The sequence below is a fragment of the Prosopis cineraria genome, unplaced genomic scaffold (assembly GCF_029017545.1).
Source record: "Prosopis cineraria cultivar Desert tree isolate PC_DT_omini unplaced genomic scaffold, ASM2901754v1 PC11, whole genome shotgun sequence".
Taxonomy (NCBI): domain Eukaryota; kingdom Viridiplantae; phylum Streptophyta; class Magnoliopsida; order Fabales; family Fabaceae; genus Prosopis; species Prosopis cineraria.
In genome coordinates, this window is record NW_026555342.1 from 25633440 (window position 1) to 25659050 (window position 25611).

At 29.4% G+C, this 25611-nt stretch overlaps 1 protein-coding gene and 1 pseudogene across 1 annotated transcript; both read right to left on the minus strand.

The window, feature by feature from the left end:
- Window positions 1–259: 259 nt before the first annotated feature.
- Window positions 260–7121, minus strand: LOC129284893 (G-type lectin S-receptor-like serine/threonine-protein kinase RKS1). The gene is given in 9 exon segments (XM_054920409.1): window positions 260–628; window positions 776–926; window positions 1005–1236; window positions 1586–1606; window positions 1609–1795; window positions 2178–2350; window positions 5459–5596; window positions 5695–6475; window positions 6477–7121. Coding segments are annotated over 9 exon segments (2505 nt in total). The 5' UTR covers window positions 6996–7121; the 3' UTR covers window positions 260–325.
- A 1922-nt stretch (window positions 7122–9043) lies between these two features.
- On the minus strand, window positions 9044–24244 carry LOC129286385 (G-type lectin S-receptor-like serine/threonine-protein kinase At4g27290; annotated as a pseudogene).
- Window positions 24245–25611: the final 1367 nt, after the last annotated feature.

Sequence of the window (25611 nt, forward strand, 5' to 3'; positions counted from 1 at the left end):
TTAATAAGTTTAGGGTTCCAAACATTCCTGAACTTCTAGTTTAAGGGTCAATTTGTTCTATTATCCAAAAAATTATTTAAAACACACACACACACAAATGAGTACTAAACAACGAGTAAGATAATCCAAAGTTATATTTGCTGAGACATCCTTGCATGTCACTAATTGCAGAGCTATACATTTTGTAATCCCATACATAAAGTCTAATTCATTATCAACATGGATTTTAAAATCACTCTAGGTGAAGTAAGAAGAGAGATAAATGAAAAATGATAAATGGACACTCACTTGAATTCACTTCAAAGTATCCATGTCCAATTTATGTTTATCGAGCGCTAATAGCAGAATGACTAACGACGTTTATTGAAGCTTCTCTAGACGTTGAAGTAGTCTCCGAATACAAACTACTGGAATTTAATAGGAATGCAGGCTTTTGAGGTGAGGGAAGGCTTACTTCATTACCAAGCATGAAAATAACTTCTGACATGGATGGCCTATTGATGACACTTTCCTGCACACACAAGAGCCCTATTTTGATATATCTTTGGACAATATCAACAGGATATGATTCTCCAAGTGTTGAATCCACTATTTCCAAAGCCTTTCCCTCTATCCACAGGTCCCATACCTGCACATTAGTGAAGCATTACATGATTACCTGTCACTGAGATTTGTTAAAGCAGTTTCCAATTAGATTAATTTTTATGGTAAAGTATGAGAGGATATGGAAAATTAGTTAGATTTATATTTCAACTTTATTGATTTTTAGTCTTACTCGTCCAATCAAATTCAAGGGTGATCCTTCCTTTTCACGATCTGTGTTTCTCCTCCCACTAATTATCTCTAATAATAGAATACCAAAACTGAAGACATCTGACTTTATTGAATATTGTCCTTCCATTGCATATTCTGGAGCCATATAACCACTGTAACAATTCAAAATAGTTATAGTTATGAAAAACAATCTTTTTTTATGTTGAGAGATGTAAGTGTTTGGTTCTTACTATGTCCCAACAATTCTACTTGCTTGTGCTTGAACTTGGTCCTCTTTGAATATTCTAGCCAAACCAAAATCTGAAATTTTGGGGTTCATTGTAGTATCTAAAAGAACATTGCTTGCTTTAAGGTCTCTGTGGATTATTTTCAACCTTGAATCCTGATGAAGATAAAGAAGACCTCGAGCAATTCCAAAAATAATTTGAACACGCTTATCCCATTCTAAAGATGATCTCTTATCTGTACATGAAATGGATGACAAAAGATTGTTAAAATTGAAAAATGGTGAGAAACTAATCAAGGATTCTATTAAGCACATATAGAAATTAAATAAGCAAGTGGCGCCGAGATAATTGAATACTAAACCTAGTGTTTGATCAAATGTCTCAAATTAGGTATGCGAATTGACTGTGTGTTATATGTTTGATGCAATCAAGTTATCAACATATCAATTTATATAACTGAAAAATCAATATATATTTAATAAAATCTATATCAAGTCGTAATTCATAAATTATATGTAGTACATAGCTCATTTTTTAAACTTCAATTCATGAAAATGTCTAGCTGGGGAAGGAGAAGAGCACACCAAAAAGATAGAAGTCCAGCCTTTGTTGGGAAGGTATTCATAAATCAACATCCTTTCTTCTTTATGAATGCAATATCCAAGCAACTTTACAAGATTCCTGTGCTGCAACTTAGCAATTAGTTTAATTTCATTCAAGAATTCTTGGGTCCCTTGTCTTGATCCTTTAGACAATCTTTTCACTGCAATCTCTCGTCCATTTTCTAATGAGCCCTGAAATAACAAGGTGCTAAACTAGAATATTTCTGCAATATTATCAACATTAGTGTTGTATTCAACGTTACTCTAATAAGAATCAAAACATAATAATATTATTAAAGGAAGTTGCATAAGAATGAGACTTAAAACCCCTATTATAGAAACGAGAGTTGGTAACACACAATTGGTAGCAGTTAAAATAGATAGCTTTGAGACTTGTGGCGTTTTAGTAATTCATAAAACACTACCTGAGATTTTAGATAGCATTGAGACTTGTGGCATTTTAATAATTCATAAAACACTACTTGAAATTTTAGATAGCACTGATACTTGTAGCATTTTATAAGCGTTACCCAAGCCATTTTTTCTTTTTTGTAGTTGTGAACATTTCACTTACCTTGTAGACAGAGCCAAATCCACCATGCCCTAGCGCATTCTCACTTGAAAAACTGTTTGTAGCAGCCATTATGGTTTTAATGTTGAAAAATGGTAAGCTTGATTGGGCTACACTTTCACCATGCTCTTCTTCTGTTATAGATTGTAAGTTTAATTGTCTCTCAGCCAATTTCTCTGGAATAAGGGGGGAAAAACAATTAGTACATGCACTAAGGAATTTTGTATTTGTTGTATAAAGAAAAGAGCAGAAGGTTCATTTTAAACTTCACTATAAGAATAAGATGCATCATTGAAATAGAAGTTTGTTAGAATTTGAATTATTTGACCGACCACAGTTAACGTAATAAACACAACTAATATAATAAATAAATTGCATGACATAGGTTAAGATAATTAAATATGAATGTTGGATAATATAAATAAGGGTGAGAAAGAGATTTGTATATGATAATAAATCAATTTGAAATAATTCAGGAACGCAGAATCTGTCAAATGTCCTAAATCTATTCTATCCACCAATTAAGAAAAAAATAAAAATAAAAAACCACAATATAATTAGTTAAATATGAGTGACTTCAACATACTTAAAAGTCACTTTTAAAAATTTTCTTATATAGATCAATTTCACTCATATTCCCCTCCTTCCTATCCAAAAGCAGAACACAAAATTAGCACGTTTTTCTTTTAATAACACACATTTTAAAGCTATCAATATATAACAGAAATTGTGACTAGCAAGTCCCACCTCGCTCAGAAGACAATAAAGATTAACTTTTCTCCGAACTTACTTCAAACGCCAATCAAATATTAAAGTACGCCGCCTAACTCAAATAAGGAATTAAAAAGAGAGGACAAGAAGATATATACCCGGATAAAGCATACAAACCGTAGGAGAGAATTAAAGTTTGGTTTTAAAAGGGAAACATTACAATAAATCCCTCAGAAATATATAAATAATGAGTTAGTTCTTTAAAATATTATAATTTCTCTTAAGTCTCTAGAGACTTTTGGTTGTTAATAACTTTATGTAAATTATCAAATTACACTTATTAAAAATAAATGATTTACAAGTTTTGTTTCAATATTCATAACTTTTCTTCTTATATTCACAATAATGTAACATCAATCATAACTTTACATGTCAAATTTTTTATTTGTTATTGCATTGTTGCGAGTATAAGAGAAAAAGTTGTGAATATTTAAACTAAGTCATTTATTTTCAACAAAGGAAATTTGGTAATTTATATAAATTCATTAATGATAAAAAATTTTTTAGAGATTTCAAGAAAATTATAACATTTTAAGAGATTAAATTGTCATTTATATATTTTAGAAGGATTTTATTATCATTTTTCCCTTTTAAAAATTGAATGAATGAAATTTAAGTTTTTGATGAAATTTTCTTAAGAAAAAAATAAGTTATAAATATTGAATATTTAAATAGTTACAATCAAGAATATTTTCAATTAATTTTTTGGAAGATTTTGTAGAGAATTTAATTTTCATTAATTCAATCGTTTTGAGATCTAACTGTTATTTTTCCAAGTATTATTTGGATGCAATTTTATTATGACGATGATGATGATGGAAATGCAACTACTAGTTTCTATACTTTAAATTCCAGCATGTTTTGGTATTATTTCATATACTTTTCTATTGCTCCTAATCCCTTTAGTGTCATCTGTCTACGTTAGTTCCTATGTTTTTAAATATGATTATAAGGACTTAATAGAGTGGCTAATATGCATATGTAAACTCTATTATTTCTTATGTTAACCTGTTAAAATTATGATGAGTTGTATACAAAAAGAATATAAGTAAGATATTAAATCAAAACCTTTAAACACATGGTAGGCAAAGCTTTAGAAGGAAGATGCAACATAGAGGGTAGAATGGTAGAAAGATTAGTAGTCATTTTGCTCATATAATATCAGCCAACTCATCATAATTTTCTTCAACTCAGCAACATAATTAACGAAGTTATCCATACATCAATAGATTTAGTTTTGTCAATAGTGATAAAAACTAGAGTTTTGGATAAATGAAACTTAAGGAATTAGGAGTAAATATATATATATATATAGAGAGAGAGAGAGATAGAAATTAGTATCAAAACATGCTAAACATGCAATACTAATTATATTTTTACTTATTATTATTATTTATGTTTTTCTATTTACCCCCAACCTTTAGGAAAGAGACATCCTTGTTCCCCTAAAAGAGGATCAACTTTTTAATTCATAAAGTAATTTTACTGAAATAAAAAAAAGATAGGGAAAATGAATGATACCAATAATCTCTCCTACTTAGATAACACCCACGTGAAACCCAGACTTATCTTCGTGCCTAGCACTGTTGTACTTATCATTGTAATGAGATATAAATGATTCGGATTCAAAGTATTATTTTATATTTATTAAATAAAAAATTATAAAATTTAAAAAAAATTTCTAATAATTTTTTTATCATCAATTTGAGGTAGATTTAATTTGGATGTCAAATTTAATATTAAAATTTTTATAATTCTTATATATTGACTTGCAAGTGTACTCTGCACATTTTAGATTTAATATCAAAACTTTTTTATAATTTTTTTTAAATTTTTATTTTGTTAAATTTAATATCAAAAATTAAAACAAATAAAGGAATTTTTAAAAAAATATTAAAAAATATTTTTTAAAAATTACAAGTTAAAAATTTTAAATTTAGATTTTGTAGAGTAAATTTGGATAATCAATATACAAGAATTATAAAAATTTCAATATTAGATTGAACCCTTCAAATTAAATTTAGACCAGATTAATGACAAAATATTTTTATAAGTTTTGTAAAAATTTATTTTAATAAATATTAAATAAAAAATAAAATAATACTTGATCTGGATGATTCAGATTTCATCAATACTTTAGATGGCCTGCCATCAAACCCACTATTTTATCCCTATTTCTTTTCTGTTTTTGATAGACTATTTTACCTCCACTTCTCTCTTTACAGATCAATTTTTCCATGTTTTAAAAAGTTAAAATATAAAAACCACACGGAGAATGACATTAAAACCTGTAATAGGAAATTAATCATAGTTAGATTTATTTAGAAAAATTAATTATAAATATTAATTTAAATAGTTACAAACAAGAATTTTAATTATAAAATAAAATATGTATATTTAAAATTTAAATGTTTTATTTAGGGTTAAAACACTTGAATTAACAATAATTTTTTGAATAGAAACCATAACCTGTGCGCAAGGGAAATAAAGAAATGAAACAAAAAAGTAGGCACCTCTTCTTTTTCTCATCCAAATCCAAAAGCAATACGCGCATAAGGCAATCAGAAGAACAATCAGAACAGCAACAGCTATTATAATTCCAACCACTGCAGACTCAGCAGGTGGTCCTTTAGATTTCCTGTTATAATTTGCTGATCACAAAAAGTTCACAATAAAACAATAAATGAATAGTAAAGAAGAAAATTACCTGAAATAAAGAAAGAAAATTCATGCACACATACATATATACCTAGTTCAACAGCATCAACGCGAACATATAAATCATGGCCTTCTTGAGGGAGCATCATTGTGTCCATCAAAGTCTCGTGATGCCATGTCAAGCACCCACTTCCTTTATTTCTAACATCTGCAGCAGCATAGGCATTACAGGAACAATTTCTCAGGCACTCTCGTTCACATTCCTCCATGCTCAAACCCTTCTTAACATTCGCTATGGAAGTATCTGGAATCTTCACACTTTCTACTTTAACGAAGCCTTCTCCGTTCCGACACAAGGGTGGTCCTTTTTTCCGCACACAACCTTCTGATTTATTGTTCTTCTTATACCAATCGGTTGGATTTCTGGGTTCAAATCCAGGCAAGCATGAACACTTGTAATACGCATAGTCGTAAGAATCACAGTTGCTGTTAGGTCCACAAATTCCGTAGTTTTCACAGTTCACTGCTGGATATGACCCGTATCGCTTCCACTCTTTTGTTTCGTAATCCCATTGATGTGTTTGCAAGTATCCTGATGGAACAACTACGATCTTGAAGATGGAAGTGTTGACCAAGGCGTTATATGTGATTTCAAACTCATTATCATTGTCCATGACAGAGATGTTGAAAATATACGACATTTCCGGTTTCATTGCCGTCAATCCAACAAATGTTTCACCATTGAAGGATCCTATTCGCCACAACGGATCGTTTTCTTTGTATAGAAACAACTGAGCTTTCCCTGAAGTATTAAATCTAATTGAGTACCTTCCTGTTGCAGGATCGTCATCGGCCTTCCATGAGTGGAACACACAAGTTCTGACCAGTTCTCTTGTTGAAACCCACTTTGGCATACGGAAGAAAAGTGTCAGTGGGATGATCAAAGCTTTGCCACAACACAACTTTGGAATCACTTTGAATCAGAACAAGGTTACCTGTATCAGAGAGTTGAGCCATGACTGTTGTATTTGGAACAGTGAAAGAAACATTCGTGGACCAAATGGGCATGCTTTTGGTTGAGTTGTGATGGAGGACGAGATTTCCATTTGGGCTGAGAGAGAGAATTCCGGAAGTGTCGTTGATTGGAACATCTCTGTTTGCAACCCAAACAACAGTTTGCTTTGGCAAGTTATGGTACCAGATTCCAACATAACGAGAGCTAGATATGCCAGGAGTGAAGAACCCAAGAGCAAACTTGCTTTCTTTAGAAACAAGAAGCTCACCATCACTTAGGGGCTTGTCAATCGTTATGGCGTCAGAAGCTGAGCAAAACAAGAAGCTGTAATAGAATGATATAACATAAATAAAAACCATCCTATCTGGTATCCTCATCGTGGTCAGAACTGACTGAAATGATATAGAAATTGAAGCTGTTTCTTATTCATATAACATGCATTCATGAATAAGAGGTATTGATGCACCAATACAAAACATAAAATTGTAATAATGAAATTTTTTTGTCCATCAAAATTGCCTCAATTATTAATTTGGTTCCTAAATTTTAATTTTTATCAATTTAGTCTTTTGTGTTTTCTTAAGTTATCGTGTTTGTCATGAAATTAATTTGATACGGATCAATTATATTGATAACTTGAAATTTATATATAACTAAATGAGGTTAAGTCAGTTTTCTTTTCTCTCATGTTCTTTCTGTTTTTCCCTCACAAGTTTCCCTTATTTTTCCTTTTTGGTGACTTGGCATGTACAAGTGTAAATTTTTCTGCCCAAATAATTAAATTTCTTCTCATTAATTTGCAAGGCCGCTAACTTAATATTTTGTTATCCATGTTAATATGTTTTAGTGGTGTTGTCTTCTGTTTTAGCAATAAGAAATACATACTCATTTTTTGTTGAGATATACACCCTTAGTAGATCAGGCTCAAATACAAGCCTAATTATAGAATGGGGCTTTGTTAGAATATTGAAAAAATCTGGGTTTTTGTATGTGATATGCCTAGGCTTTTAAATGTCATTTCTCTTTCTGCTTGAAAAATGGTTAGAACGGTTATATGTGGCTATCCAAAAAAATAGAATATGAATGACTCACTTTTCACTGGAGTTTCTAAGACATAACCATCATGTAGGAGAGATGGCCGAGTGGTTCAAGGCGTAGCAGTTATCGTATACACACGATTGCCATTTTCCTTCATGTGTGAAGGACATTTGAGTAAGGCAGAACCATTTTTTCTGAGTAGTGTGGGACATTGAGATAAAGTATCGCTTCTTGAGTGTGCTATCGTCCCTCTTTTCCGATTGATGCATTTGCTGTGAACCAAGAACTAGGTTCACATAATTCCATTTGTCCACATAGAGGTATTATTCGCTGCAACTCACAAGGTATGTTTTTGGACTCCATATTTCTACAATTTTCATGAAACTAATTAAGCAACTGGATTGATATAAATTAAACGTTTTAAGAATCAAAAGATGATTAAGACAAGCTTAAAGCAGTGTATCAAGTCATCACTATCAGTATCACTCACCGTCACTTTCGAAGGCTACAAGTGGACAGAAGACTGAATCAATAGGCTCCTCCCACATGGATACATTATCATTTTGTTTTTAGCCTGACATTCCTACGTTAGCTGGGACTCATAAATTCAACATGAATGGGTGGATAACATAAACTGTATTTTAACCGACTATAGATGCGCATCTTAATGACCTTGTCCCTCTTATAAATTCATCCAACCATAAACTTTGTCTCGTTCAGGCAACTTCTGTGGCGTACAGTGCAAGGAAGCATCAAGTTGCTCTTAACAATAATTAATATGTGGCCCGTGATGTGAAAAGAATTAAAAAATAATTATTATTTTACATATCATGTAAAATTATTTTACAAAAAATAGTTTTAAAATTTATTCATTCCTCTCCCCACGTCACTTGAAGTCACTTTAAAATATCCATGTTCAATTTATGTTTATAGACCACTAAGGCTAGAATAAGTAAGGCCATTTGTTGAAGCTCCTCTAGATGTCGTTGAAGTCCCCGAATACAAACTATTGGAATTTAATAGGAATGCAGGCTTTTGAGGTGAAGGAAGGCTTCCTTCATTACCGAGCATGAAAATAACTTCTAACATGGATGGCCTGTTGATGACACTTTCCTGCACACACAAGAGCTCTATTTTGATATATCTTTGGACAATATCAATAGGATTTGATTCACCAAGTGTTGAATCCACTATTTCCAAAGTATTTCCTTCTCCCCACAAGTCCGATACCTACACATCAGTGAAGCATTACTTGATTACCAATAGGAAAAAATGTCATTGAGATTTGTTAACGCAGTGTCCAATTAGGTTTTCAAGGTAAAATATGAGAGGATATGGAAAAATAGTTAGATTTATATATATTTCATCTTTATTGATTTTGTCTTACTCATCCAATCAAATTCATGGGTGATCCTTCCTTGTCACGATCTAAGTTTCTCGTCCCACTAATATTCTCCAGTAGTAGATACCAAAACTAAAGACATCAAACTTCATTGAATATTATCCTTCTATTGCATATTTTAGAGCTACATAACCACTGCAACAACTCAAAATAGTTATAATATATTGTTGTGAAAAACAATCTTTTTTATCTCGAGAGATGTAAGTGTTTGGTTATTACTATTTATTACAATGTCCCAGCATTTCTTCTTGCTTGTGCTTGAATTTGGTCCTCTTCCAATATTCTAGTCATATCAAAATATGAAATTTTGGGGTTCATTGCAGTATCTAAAATAACATTGCTATCTTTAAGGTCTCTATATGGATTATTTTCAACCTTGAATCATGATGAAGATAAAGACATCAAGTAATTCCAAAAATTATTTGAACGTGCTTATCCCAATCTAACAATGATCTCTTATCTGATTTGTACATAAAATGAACGATAAAAGATTGTTAAAATTTTGAAAATGGCGGGAAAATAATCTAGGACCCTATTAAGCACGTATATAAATTAAATAGGCAAGTGACGATGATATAATTGAATACCAAAGCTAGTGTTTGATCAAATGCTTCTCAAATTGGGTATGCAAATTGCCTGTGTGTTATATGTTTGATACAATCGATTTATCAATATCGATTTATATAACTGAAAACTCAAGTTATATTAAATAAAATCTATATCAAGTCGTAATTCATTATTTAGAAAAAGTATATAGCTCATTTCTCAAACTTCAATTCATGAAAATGTCTAGTTGGAGGGGGAAAAAGGAGAAGAGCACACCAAAAATATAGAAGTCCAAGCCTTTGTTAAGGTAACAAGCTTTCTTCTTTGTGAATGCAATATCCATATAACTTTACAAGATTCTTGTGCTGCAACTTAGCAATTAGCGTTATTTCATTCAAAAATTCTTGGCACTATTGTAGGAAGGACTTTTAACAATAGTTATTTTTAAATTGTTACGTCAATTATTAAGTAGAAGTAAAAAAAAAAAGGTAGTGAAAAAGTTTCCTTTCACGTAGGTTGCAGCTTCCTTTCATGTCGGTTGACCAATCAATATTAAAAGATACATCTTCACGTTGGTTGTAGTATATAACCAACGTTATATTATTAACTAATAATTTTTTTTAAATAAACTTTTCACAACAGTTATTCAGAGAACTGTTGTAAAAAACCGTTGTAAAAAGAGACTTTTCACAATAGTTGTTAACAAAAAATTGTTGTGAAATGAGACTTTTCACAACGGTTTTTGAGAGAACCGTTGTAAAAGAATGTTTTCACAATAGTTTTTTAAATAGCTGTTGTGAAAAGTTTAATTTTTTTAAATATATTTTTTTAATTTTTTGACATTCAAAACTTTAAACTTGCAAATTATATAGATTGTGTGACATGTATAAACAACCAGCTAGTAAAATCATAATGACTATACATGTTACAACTATATTTAATATACTTTTTACAACTATTATACATATTGTTTCTACTACTAAAAGACTATAAAAATTTGTGTACACTCTCAACAATGTGAAAAGTATTCTTGAAAAAGTTGTTGAGCCAAAATATCTCGAATCCCATCAATCTCTTCTTCATTATAGGGCTTCGAATTATCAAAAATCTAAATAATAAAACTGTTGTCACAAATTACTGTCACAAATTACTTTAAGGAATTGAATACAAGAATTTAAACTAAAATTACAACTAAATACCTCTTGTAATCTTTCAGTACTTCAAACTTGAATTATCTCATACATGTAACGGATAACATAATATTTGCATTATGTGCTTCCTGACTACTGACGGCACTAAAATAAATAGAAATTTAAAATCAAACCAAAAACATATGAGGGATAATTAAATATAAAAGTTAAGGATTCGTTCTTACATTTGAGTAAATCCATTCCACCGATGATTTTGGCTTGCGTTCCCCAAATAACTAAAAAATATGTCTCAAGTGCACTATTATCAGTTGTAAATTAAAAACATTACAAAAGTATAAATATTTCTTGAAGAAATCTTTTATATAGATAAAATACTTATTTGTTGAAGATCCATATGAAATCCTTACTTGGTTTTCTACCCAAAGAACAAAACTAGTATACTACACTTTGATTCGAGAAAATAACACAAAATGACCAAAACTGCAATACATAAAAATTTTAATGGTCATTAGATAATGTGAATAAATATACACATACACACATGCAGGAATAAAAAAAATACTAGCCCATCAATAATCGGCGCTAGATAACATGAAAATTTTGTATCTGATGTATGATTCATCACATATGTCATCTTCCTATGTACTACATTGTGAGATTTTTGCACAGTTTTAGGGTACAAAAATCCAAATATGTTTTGTTTTCCCATTGCAGAATAAATATTATAGAGATACCTATCATTAAAATGATATCAAAATCTTAGTAGTATATGAAAATAAAATGAAATAAATGAAGAAAGTAAATAGAAAAATTATAAAATTCTCAATTTAGCCCATGATATGTTCAGCTCCTTTAAATTTAGAAACTCTTTGAGATCTTTCTTATTGAATCTAAAATCATATTCCTTTTTCCATAGCCACGATCCCTAGTGGCATTTTAACAGTAATACCTTCTTTTATAGTTTTATAAATTTCACGCAATTATACTAGGCAGGGAAATTTAATAGCATTTTTAGGTTCTTATTAAAACATAAAACCAAAGAGTTATATAACTAAGTAATTAATTAATTAAAGGAAACAATTATAATATTAACTTGTTCTTTACCTCTGGTGATGATTTATCAATCTTTGACACCAGATTTTTTGACCATAGAATGAAAGAACCTTTTGTTTGGCCTACTATTGTAATCTCAGAAGTGGGAAATGGCATGGGTGCATTATTTTCACCCTTTCAAACACGTGTAATTTTCACCCTAAGTTGGTCCTCTTTAATCTTCTGATGATGAAATGTAGACCCAAGCTTGTATATTGACCTTCGGCAACAACATGCTTTTTTGGAATTTCCAAATAAAGATAACAAGAAGTTCCTTCACTGTCACTTGTTACGAGGGGATCAAGATTAACCAGTGCCATTGTCCCTGGTAGATTGTTGCTACCTTTCGTGCTTGGTATCGTAGGGAAAACCTGGATATAGATCTATGTTAAATTAAATTAAACACAAATATATGTTAAATTACTTTAAACACAAATATATTTTAAATTAAATTATGTACTACAAACCTAGGGTATATGATCAACTCTTAGAACTGTCATGCCAGAGATCATAGATTTCATTTCTTTATGAAGTTGGGCCATCATGTCTTCTCGAGATGATTCATGAAACTCTCGCTTGACCTCATTTCGAATCTCTTATCAAACCTCAGCTTGAGTATCCTCCTTAATCTTGGCCACTAACTGATGGATCTCATCTCTAGACATACCTCCAGGAGAGCTTCGTGGAGTTGGTCCAAAGTATTGTTTGACACTAATTCCTCTACCGACCCCTTTAACTCGACTGGGATGTTCCGACTTTCTAATTGCACTTAATAGAATATCCATCCTTCCACTTAGAGTGAAAGAACCTTGAGAAAGTTGCTCCTCTAGTGAATCCTACAACATATTAGCCAAGTAATTATATAAGTTGCAACAACTATTAATCATAAAAATTAAATTATCGAACTACTTATGATCTTTTCAGCAACTGCAGTAGCCTCTGAAGTGATATACTCCCCTTTCTTAATCCTCTCAGCCTTCCATTTTCTTTGATGAGTTGGATGTGGTAGGGGCTGAACAATAATGGTGGGATCTAATTTTGTTGCTTCCTCTATTTTCTTCAGATCTTCTACAATTAGCTTCTACTCAACTTTTCTATATCCCCCATGAGACATGTAATGAGGATATAGATTTTGTGATTATATTAGTTTATTTGTGGCACTTAATTTTTGTACAAAATAAAAAAAAGTTAAATTAATAACGTCATATAAAACATTATATACAAATTAAGTGACAACTTATTACCTAAAATTCAAGGTTGTTTGGAGAAGCCATAAATTATTTCCAAGTGTCTTGATCAAGAAAATTGTACTCTTGACATGGATCCTAACCTGCCTTCTTCCCATTTGCACGAATGTACTCTCTAGTCAATGTTGACTTAAAATCCTTTAACTACTTAGCAACATTCTTACACCAATGCTTCTTCATGAAAATAGTTCCCTCATGAAAAGATTTAGAAACTCCAATAGCCTTAACCCCATGTAGGTACTCAGTACAAAACTCAATGGCCTCTTCAGCAATAGATCTTTCAACAATTGAAGCTTCAGGACGATATAGATTTTTTGAATATTCCTTTAATATTTTCATATAATACTCAAATGGGTACATCCATTTAAGATATGCATGACCATATAGCATTATTTCTCTCACCAAGTAAACAATTAAATGCACCATAATATCAAAAAAAGCCGGAGGGAAGTATATCTCGAGTTGGCACAAAGTGATATAACCTTTGTTTTCTAATTCATCTAACTTATTAGGGTCAATGACTTTACTACAAATTGAATTGAAGAAACTACATAGCCTTATAATTGTTTGCTGTACATCATCTTTCAATATGCCTCGAATAGCAAGCGATAACAATTGTTGCATCAATACATAACAATCATGAGACTTCAAGCCTATCGGCTTTAAATCTTTCATTGATACAAGATTTCTCACATTTGAAGAATGTCCTTAGGGCATTATAATACCATGTAAACACCCACAGAAACTTGCTTTCTCCTTTTTTGAAAGTGTGTGGGTTGGAGGTGGCAAATAAGTCCTTTTTCCCTTTTCTTGTTGGGAAAATAATCACTTTCTTATTTCTATCTCAATCAAGTTTAGTCTAGCATTTACCCCATTCTTAGTCTTCCCATTAATATGCAAAAGTGTGCTCACAAGACTGTTACAAACATTTTTCTCCAAGTGCATTACATCAAGACAATATCTCACATCAAGATGCTGCCAATATGGAAGATAAAAAAGATAGACCTCTTTTTTCATAAATTCTTCTCACTTGCAGTTTTTAGACTCTCACCAAAGATTACATTGATCATTTCCACCCATTGGTAGACCTACTCCCTAGTCAATGCCTTGGGAGTAAATTCATATTCTTGTGAACCACTAAAAGCCTTTTTCAACTTGTGATAATGATGATACCAATCAAGAAATCTCCTATGACCAAGATAGACTGTTTTTTTTATGCTTTAGATGTTGAGAATGCATGCCTTCTTCACAAATAGGATATGCTTTATGCCCTTTAACACTATATCTAGACAAGTTCCTATATGCAGGAAAGTTATTTATTATGCAAAAAAACATGGCACATAGTTTAAAGAATTGTTATTGGTAAGCATCAAACACATCAATGCCGTCCTCCCACATCATCTTTAAGTCTTCAATCAAGGGTGGTAAGCACACATTGATATCGTTTCCAGGTTGTTTTAGTCCTAAAATCATCATGATCAACATGATATACTTGCGTTTCATACACAATCATGGAGGTAGATTGTAAATCACCAAGAGAATTGGCCATGCACTATGTGTGCTATTGAGATTAACAAAAGGATTAATTCCATCCATACAAAGTCTAAATCGAAGGTTTCTCGACTCACTACTAAAATTTAGAAACTTCTTATCTATCTTCTTCCATTGAGGAGAATCGGCTGGATGTTGAAGTTTACCATCAAATATTCTCTCATCAAAATGCCATCTTAAGTTCTTTGCCTCTATAGAATTAGAAAACAAACACTCAAATCATGGTATTATAGAAAGATACCACATCACCTTTAAAGGTGAGCCTTTAGTGATATTGTTACCATCACCACATGCGTCCTTCTTTACTTGTATCATAACGCACGACATTTTGGACATTTATGTAGCTCTTCATATTCCTTTTTGTACAACACATAGTCATTAAGGCAAGCATGTATTTTTTTATACTGTATACCCATCGGACAAAAAATTTTTAGCGTCATAATGACGGTTTAAAAGAGTATTACCATCAAGAAACATATTTACCAACAATTCAAGCAACCAAGTAAAACTTGTATCCGTCCACCCACATCTTGCCTTCAAGTTAACCAATCTTAATACACTTGTCAAACGTGTATACTTTTTACATCCCGGGTATAATGGCTTCTCTACATCACTTTATAAGCTCTTATATGTATGTACTTGCGCAATGGACTCCATTCTAATATTACGAATCATATCCTCTATTCTATCATCCCAAGCATCCACATCTACTTCTTTCTCTTGGGACATTGAACTCATCCCTTCAGTTTTACCATGCCATATCCATTTTCTATACCTCAAATTTATCCCATCACAAAGTAAATGTTCTCTTATCTCATTAATACTCAATCGACTCTCATTTAAATATTTGATGCATGGACAAAAATATAGTTCATTTTTACTTGAAACATTTCGTTTAGCAAAGTCAAGAAAATATTCCACCCCATTCTCATATTTTTTTACTTGTTCTTCTGGCATTCATCCAACTACGGTTCATTGTTTAACTACCTAATTAATTAACATAAAATTTAACTGTTGACTTAAGTATTATATGTAATTCTAAGCAATTTATAAACTTATAACAATTCCAAAGAAATAAAAAAATAAAGTATATTAAACATTTTTAGTTGAATTATATTTTTCTAAATTTGAAAAAAATTAACAAATTATATATGATCTCAAAATTTCAACATTCAAAAAACAAAATTAACTCAACAAATAATCACATTCAATTTTCTATTTTTAATAATTAATTTTTCTTTTTGCAGAATCTCCTCTAAAATTATGACATTCCAAAATATCAACAATACAAAAATTAATCAATATTAGACAGCAAAAATTACAACATTTGATAATAATAAAATTTCTAATCAACCATTTAAATGGAAAAAAAATTATGCAACAAGATGACAAATTGAAATGTAAAACAACTTCTACTCTGTTATAAATTTAAAAAATAAATAATAAACTTACTTGGAACAAGGAAGAGGAAAATTTGAAATGCAACACCAACGATAGAGAGGGAAGATATCTGCCACTGCATTGTTGAAATTGTTACAAAAAAACCATCAAGAATAAACAGAGGAGGAAGAAGGAACAATAAAAAAGTGAAAAAATCAAACATATCCACCAAGAGAGAAGCAATGATGCGGCAAAGGACCGGAGTGGCGGACGGCAACGTGCGGCAATGGAGCAGGGGCGAATAGATGGAGCAGCTGTGGGTTTTTAGAGTTGCACAGCTGAGTTCAAAATTTTTGATGCAGGAATCTGAAACTGGAAAGTAAATAGACATTTTAACGTCGGTTCCTTGAGGAACCAACATGGAAACATGCATTTTAATTTTTTTTATTTCTTGACATACTATTTCATGTCGGTTTCTATAGGAACCATTGTGAATAAATTTTCCACGTTGGTTGTTCAACAACCAACATGGAAAATTTAAAAAAATAAAATAATTTTTTCAAATAAAATATACAATGTCGGTTAACATGATAACTGACGTGATATATTTTTTAATGTCAGTTTTAAGTACAACTGACGTTAAATAATTAATACTTCTTTACACTTATGCCACCACTTTTTTTTTTACAACAGTTTTTTATACAACCAACGTTAAAAGGCATCGTTAATAGCTATTTCTATAGCAGTGTGGGTCCTTGTCTTGATCCTTTAGACAATCTTTTCACTGCTATCTCTTGTCCATTTTCTAAGAAGCCCTGAAATAAAAAAGTGCTAAACTATCATTCATGTTTTTGCAATATTACTAACATTAATGTTGTCTTTAACATTACTCTTATAAGAATCAAAACATAATAAGATTATTAAAGGAAGTTGCATAACGATGAGATTTAAAACCCCTATTACAGAAGCGGGAGTTAGTAACATACATTTGATAGCAATTAAAATAGATAGCATTGAGACTTGTGGCATTTCAATATATCACTTGAAATTTTAGATAGCATTGAGACTTGCAACGTTTTATAAATGTCACCAATGCTTTTGCTTTTTAGCAGTGAACATTTCACTTACCTTGTAGACAGAGCCAAATCCACCATGCCCTAACTTATTCACACTTGAAAAACTGTTTGCAGCAGCCATTATGGTTGTAATGTTGGAAAATGGTAAGCTTGATTGGGCTCCATTTTCACCATGCTCTTCTTCTGTTAGAGATTGTGAGTGTAAATGTCTCAGTTATTTTCTCTGGAATAAGAAAAGAAAAAAAAATTAGGACACACAAAATAAAGAATTTTGTATTTGTTATATAAAGAAAAGAGCAGAAGGTTCGTTTTAAACTTCACTATAAAAATAAAATCCATCATTGAACCAGACTTTTGTTAGCATTTCAATAATTTGATCATGGTTAAGTTGAACTATAAAGTCAAGTTTTTTAAATTAATATTAAAAGTATTAATAAATACAATTAATATAATAAATAAATTGCAAGACATAGCTTAAGATAATTAAGTAAATATGAATGTTAGATAATATAAAGGTAAGAAAAAGATTTGTATATGATAATAAATTAATTTGAAATAATTATGCAATGTAGAATCTGTACGTCAAATGCCACACCTCTTCTATCCACTAATTGAGAAAAAAAAGTCAATTTTAAAGGTGGCATTAGATGACAACATGCCAGACAGAATTCACATTTTGTTTTTGATTTCTTCTTTTGAACCATGAACCAAATATAATGTCCATAGTTTTCTTAAATAAATCAATTTCATTCATATTCCCCTCCTACCTACCCGGAAGCAGAACACCAAAATAGCAATTTTTTCTTGTAATAATACACATTTTAAAGCTATCAATACGTGATTATATATTATAGTTGCAATTATTAAAATATGAATTTTTATTAATTTAGTTTATAACAAATATCGTTATCTATATATATATATATATATATATTTTTCTTTGTCTTTTATTTTTTTTTTTTGCCAATCTTCTATAAATATGTTTAAATATTTTCATCATCAACAGCTTTTTGGAGTATCGGATTGAGGGTGGGGCACAAATTGAGACAGTACTACAGAAATGAGTTTTAATGGCATTTAAAATTTTAGTTTTATGGCATTTATAAAATGTTATAAGATTCAATACTATATTAAATCTTAGGTGGCATTTCATTAATTAATGAAATGTTACAAGACTGATGTAAGAGTAAGGACATTTTGTTTTTACAAACTCCACTTCTTAGAGTTTCTTTTTCTTAAAAAAAAAAAAATCAAAGGGGATGCATTTGCTTAAGTGATAAACGCCACTTGTGTTATTTATTTTTTTTAAAATATTCATATGTTGAAAGAGGTGGTGTTTCTTAAGTCTGAAAATGCCAACTCTTAGATTTAATTTTTTTGTTAAATTTATAATACAGAGGTGGCGTTTTTGAAGGGTGGACATGCCACCTCTCTAATTTATTTTTTTAAAAAATTATAAGCTAGAGAGTTGGCATTTCTTTAATGAAGAAATGCCATCTCTTTAGTTATTTTTTTTTTAAATCAACATGTACACAGAAATGCCACCAAATATTATTTTTTAAAAATAATTTTTATAAAATTTTGTACACCTAAATTTTTTACCTGTACAAAAGATTTAACAATATATATCAGCTAATCTAGCTATTTACAAACAATTTAAATATACAATAAAAAGGTACATAATATATCTTAGTAATACACAAAACAAGTTTACAATTACATTGATATATCTAAGTTCTCCAAGTAGGTCTATTGAAAAGTTTCAATAGTTTCTAATCCTACAAAACTATTAAATAATTATCAATGTTCTGGCATCTTAAATTCAAAATAAAGGATGACCACTCTTCAGTTATATCATAAATTTGCTCATCATTATATTCTAAGTACTTTATGTCCTCATATTACTAAAAAAATACATTGAAACAAGATGTCATAAACAACTAAAAATTATCAAACCCAAATAAAATTAAATGAAATTAAATTTTCATACATCAAATGGAACAAAAGTTTGACCATGAGTTATCATGTCCTTCATAAATTTTATAATCTAGTACCCACAATCATTTGTTGTTTGATTGGAAAGGGCACTAAAAATCCCTAAAAGTTAATGTAAATTTATGAATTAAATAAATTTATTTTCAAGAATTCAATAAATTCTTTTAAGTATAAATATACCATGATTTTTGTCCATTGATAACTCTCAAAGAAGTCTTTATTTTTGGAAAAGTAGAGCTCTTTGTGACCCTGAAAAATGTTCAATGCCCTACAAAAATAAAAAAAAATTAATCAATAATAATTCACACACACACACATGAGTATGTAAAATAATTCTTATATATATAAATACTAACTTATTGAATAGGCTGATCTGTTGGCATACCTCCAGATAGATAATCTAGATAGATAATAAATTAGAGGCAAAGGAATAGCTACCGGATTAATAATAATCAAAATTCAATATTTTTTAAAAAATTTAAACTTTAATTATCTCTTAATAAAATTGAGGTATCTAGCACATCAAGAAAGAAATAATTAATAAAATACTTTGCATTGTAAGGTATTAAGAATAACATATCTTTTTTAACTTATGCCTTTTCTATGAATATTTCTTTTATAAGATTTAATTGTCCTGATGGACTCAACATCGACCCATAACTAATACATTGGGACTAATAAATGCAAATCTAATTTTTTCTTCATGTCTTTCAAAAAATATAAATACCTTGATAAATAGCAAAAAATTGTATTAAAACCAATCATAACATGTAATAATTATTATCAATCATTTATATTAGAAAAAATTTCTCTAATTTTTATTATTTCTAATTACTTATTATAATTAATAAAAATAACTACAAATATTAATTACTAAATACAATAAAAATTGAAAATGCATTAATAAGGGAAAATGCCACCTGTATTATATAAGTAAAATTTCAATATATTTTACTAAATATTAATTATTAATTATTATTAAAATTTCATAATAAATATTAATTATTAATTATAATTAAATAAATTATGATAAAAAACTGTTTAATATTATATAATAAAATACTTAATTAATAAAAGTAAGAGAGATGACGTTTCTCTTCCCAGCTGGAATGCCACCTCTCTTCTTTTATTTATTAAAAAATATTATCTATTAATTATAAAACATGAATTAATTAAATTATAATACAATAATTATTTATCTAATGAAATAACTAATATTGATTAAATAAATTTTAATATAATTATTTAATCTTGTAAAATAAAATTAATTAATTAATAAAATTATTTATCCTTAATCTAAAAACCCAACCTCTTCGCTTTTGAGTTTCCAAAATAATAATATATATTAATTATGAATCTAATTAAATAAATTATAATAAAAATTACGTAATATGATGAAATAAAAATAATAGTATAGACATGGTTTTTCTCGAAGCATTGAAAATGCCACCTCTCTAGTTTTAATTATTAACAAAATACTAGTTTAGTAAAAAAAAGCAGACAAGTGACATTTCCCAACTTTTGAAATGCCACCTCTCTGATTTTAATTATTAATTGACAATATATTTATTATTATTAATAATTAAATAATTATTATATAGTTATTATATAGTCTAATAAAACAATGTAGCTAATTAATGACAAATTAGAAGTGACATTTTATTACTAAAATGCAACTTAATTGTTGATTAATAAGAAGTTGTGGCATTTCATTTAAAAATTGCCACATCTTATTATTTACTAAAATTATAAATAAAAAGAATAATTTATAAACAGTGGTATTTAATATAAGAAATGCCACCTAAGGTCTTCATATTTAATATTAGTCGCATTTTATTTTTTATTGTTATAAAATACATGTTACTAAATCCCATTTATGTAGTGGTGAGACTAGCCTGTTGTCCCACCTTGCTCCAAATTAAAGACAATAAAGATTAAGTTTTCTCCAAACTTATTTTAAACACCAATGAAACATTAAATTACCTATAACGTAACTCAAATAAGAAAGAAAAAATAAGAGAGTACAAGACAGATTAGTGGCTGCATAAAGCATACAAAGAGAAATTCTTAGGCAGATTGGGTCCCCCAAGTCATTTTTGATTTGTTCAATAAAAACATGATATTTATATGGTATTAAATATAAATTAATTCCAACATTAATGATAATATAGAGAGAAAAGGAAAGAAATTAAATATACATTTTATTATAAGAATAAAATTAATTAAGATAATATCACATAAGATTTTATTTAGATAACTTGGCGTATCCCATTTGGACTACAAATGACGTAGTAGACCCAGTCTACTCTAAGAATTTCTCGCATACAAATATTAGGAGATAATTAAAGTTAAGTTTTAAAAATTGAATTAATAAAATTTAAGATTTTTGATAAAATTTTCTTCAAAAATAAGTTATAAATATTGAATATTTAAATAGTTACACTCAAGAATATTTTCAATTATTATTTTGGAAAGTTTTGTAGAGAATTAAACTATCATTAATTAAATATTTAATTTTGAGGTCTAATTATTAAACTTCCAAATATTATTGAGATTGCAATTATTATTATTATTATTATTATTATTAGGGAAATGCAACTACTGGCCCGTATACTTTAAATTTCAGTATGTTTGGTATTAATTCATATAAATTTTTTCCACTGCTTCTAGTCCCTTAAATATTATCTGTCTATAACATTAGTCCTTATATTTTTTAAATATGATACTACAAGGACTTAACAATGGCCAACATGCACATAAGCTGTTACTTCTTCTCTTGATTTGTTAAAATTATGATCAGTTGCATACAAGATCAGTAGAAGGCAAAAATAAACAACCAAGGCATTAAATAAGAATCTTTAAACAAGTGATAGAATAATAATTATATGGACAAAAGAAACAAGTGATAGAATAATAATTATATGGACCAAAAAAAAACAAGTGATAGAATAATATTTATATTTTCCCTTATTATTATTATTATTGATATTTTTCTATTTATCCCCAACTTAAAGTAAGAAACATCCTTGTCCCCACGAAAAATGATGTTTTAAAGTAATTATATTGAAATAAAAACAAAGATAGAGAAAATGAATGATACCAATAAACTCTTCTACTTCGATAACACCCACGTGAAGCGCACTATTAAGAAAACGTGAAGCGCAGTATTCTAGGAATTGCTGATGAGCACCGCATGCTTATCACGTCAGGATGTCTATTTCAGTCTTATTTAATTTTTACCGTTGATTTAAATTAATTAATATTATATTTATTAATATAAAAGATATAAAAAATTTTAAAAATTTAATATATCTGTTTATTACCAATCTAATTAGTAGATTTAATCTAACAATCTAATTTAATATTAAAAATTATAATTTTATAATTTGACTATATTAATAAACTTTGTACATTTCAGGTATAATTTAAATGACTTTATTTAATATTAAAAATATAAAAATTTTATAAATTAAAAATTTAAATATACTCTAAATAGTCCAGATTTAATATTAAAATTTTATATTTTTTGTTTAATAAATATAAAATTAAAAATATTTAAATAATTAAATGGATGGTAAGAATCAAATAAAATTGAAATAAAGGGCCAGAATTGTGACCTTGATGAGCACGCGATGCTCATCATTGATGAGCATCGAATGCGGACGCCACTATTCTATTTTTATTTATTTTATTTTTCTTCTTTTTTTTTTTTGGGGGACCGATCAAACTATTCTATCTTTACTTCTCTCTTTACTGATCATTTTTCCCATGTTTTAAAAAACAAAAATATAAAAACCATAGGGAAAATAAAATTAAAGCCTGTAATAGTTAAATCAATGATAAGAATTTTTTTTAAAACTTAATAACAAATTTTAATTCAAATAGTTACAGACAAGAATTTCAATTACAAATATATATATATATATATAATTTAAATGTTTTATTTATCGTTAAAACTCCTTAATTTACAATACTTTTTTGAATTATGGCAAAAAATTTTTTATAGATTTTTGCAATTTAATTTTAAAAAATTTATTTTCAATTTAACTTTCATCAATTTTTTGTAGGATTTAACTGTCCAACTCCCAAAACCATAACCTCTGTCAAAAAGAAATAAAGAAATAAACAAAAAAAGTAGGCACCTCTTCTTTTTCTCATCCAAGCAATGCACGCACAAGGCAATCAGATGACATCAGAACACCAACAGCCATTAGAATCCCAACCATTGCAGACTCAGCAAGTGGTCCTTTAGATTTCCTGTTATAATTTGTTGATCACAAAAGTTCACAATTAATAAATAAATGAACAGTAAAGAAGAAAGTAATGAGAAATGAGGAAAGAAAAGTCATACACACACACACACACTAGTTCAACAGTATCAACATAAACAAATAAATCATGGCCTCCCTCATTTAATACCATTGTGTCCATCAGATTCCCATGCCATGCCAAGCACCCACTTCTTCCATTTCTCACATCTGAAGCTGAATAGGCACTACAAGGGCAGTTTCTCAAGCACTGTTGTTCACATTCCTTCAAGCTCAAACCCTTCTTAACATTCGCCATGGAAGTATCTGGAATCTTCACACTTTCTCCTTTAACAAAGCCTTCTCCATTATTCCAACACAAGGGTGGTCTAGCTGAGTAGCTTCCTGTTACAGGATCATCATCGGTCTTCCATGACTGCAAGAACCGGTTCTGACCAGTTCTCTTGTTGAAACCCAGTTTGGCATTCGAAAGAAACGTGTCGTTGTAATGATCGAAGCTTTGCCATAACACGACTTTGGAATCACTTTGAATCAAAACAAGATTACCTATATCAGAGAGTTGAGCCATGACTGTTGCATTTGGAACAGTGAAAGAAACATTTGTGGACCAAATGGGCATGTTTTTGGTTGAGTTGTGATGAAGGACGAGATTTCCATTTGGACTGAAAGAGATAATTCCAGAAGTGTCGTCGATTGGATCGTCTCTGTTTGCAGCCCAAACAACAGTTTGCTCTGGCAAGTTATGGTACCATATTCCAACATAGCAAGAGCTTGATTTGCCGGGAGTGAAGAACCCAAGAGCAAACTTGCTTTCTTTAGAAACAAGAAGGTCACCATCTTTAACAGGCTTGTCAATGGCTATGGCGTCAGAAGTTGAGCAAAACAAGAAGCATTAATAGAATGATATAACAAAAACATAAAACCATCCCACCATTTGCTATCCTCACCGTAATTAGAACTGACTGAAATGATACAGAAGTTGAAGCTGCTTATTCTTTATATGGTATTGGTAATGAGCTTCATATAAATGTGTTAGAAGGGCATTTTTTTCTCGTCAACTATTGGCTGAGGATTGTTTGCCATCCCAAACTTAGATATGATGCAATTTCCGCCTTCAATATTTGAAAACAATACACCCTGCTGTTAAAGAAAGATAACTTTAATCATTAATTGATTGAATAATTACAGAAAATGAATTGTGAAATTACAAATAAATGCCCTCTATATGAAAAAATTAATGTCAATTAAAACCTTAAAATAATGGATAGTCAAAATCACATTTTGGCCTTTTGCATAGGTAAAAAACAACATTTGTATCTTGTTATGTATATGTAAATTGAGAAACTTAATTGATATTAATTTTCTTATAAGGTATTTGTGTATAATTTTATGGGTCTTTTCTGTAATTTTTGAGACCCTTTTATCCAATTTTTAAATCAAAAGCTTAATATATCATTTTTAAATGTTGAAGAATGAAATTGCACCACATAAAAGCTTAGAATATTGGATACTCCTAAGCAAATGGTTGAGGGGTAAAAATGTCATTTAACTTTATAAAATATGCTAGAGTTTTCTCCTATGCACGCATAAAATTCTTTAGATAATATGCATTGATGATGAATAAGAGGTACTTATGTATCAAAATAAAGCATAGAATTGTAATAATGATATTTTTTATAACTCAATATTTACCTCAATTATCAATTTGGTTTCTAAAATTTAATTTTTTTTAATTTAGTCACTTGAATTTCCTTAAGTTATCACGTTATTTCTTTAGGTTTTGAAACACAAATTTGTCTTCAAATTAATTTGATGTGTATCATGTATGTATGTTGATAAGTTAACATGTATATATGACTAAATTAAATTAAGTCACTTTTCTTTTCTCTCATGTTCTTTTTGTTCTTTTCTAGTGACTTGGCATGTATGAATTTTTTTTTCCTACCCAAATAATTAAAGGGAGAATCACATCTAAGGACCTTCTAAAAGAATTATTCATAGACAAGGATTAATAAGAAGTCACCATTTGGGAAAAAACAAGTAGCTATTATCATTTTAATAACAAACAATTTTATATTGATTCTTATCTATGAATAATTCTCTTGGAAGGTCCGTGGATGTGATTCTTCCATAATTAAATTTCATTAACCTGCATGGCTGCTAACTTAATATTCTATTATTCACGTCAATATATTTTAACAATGTTATCTCTTGTTTTAACATTAATAAGGAATATTTATTTGTTTT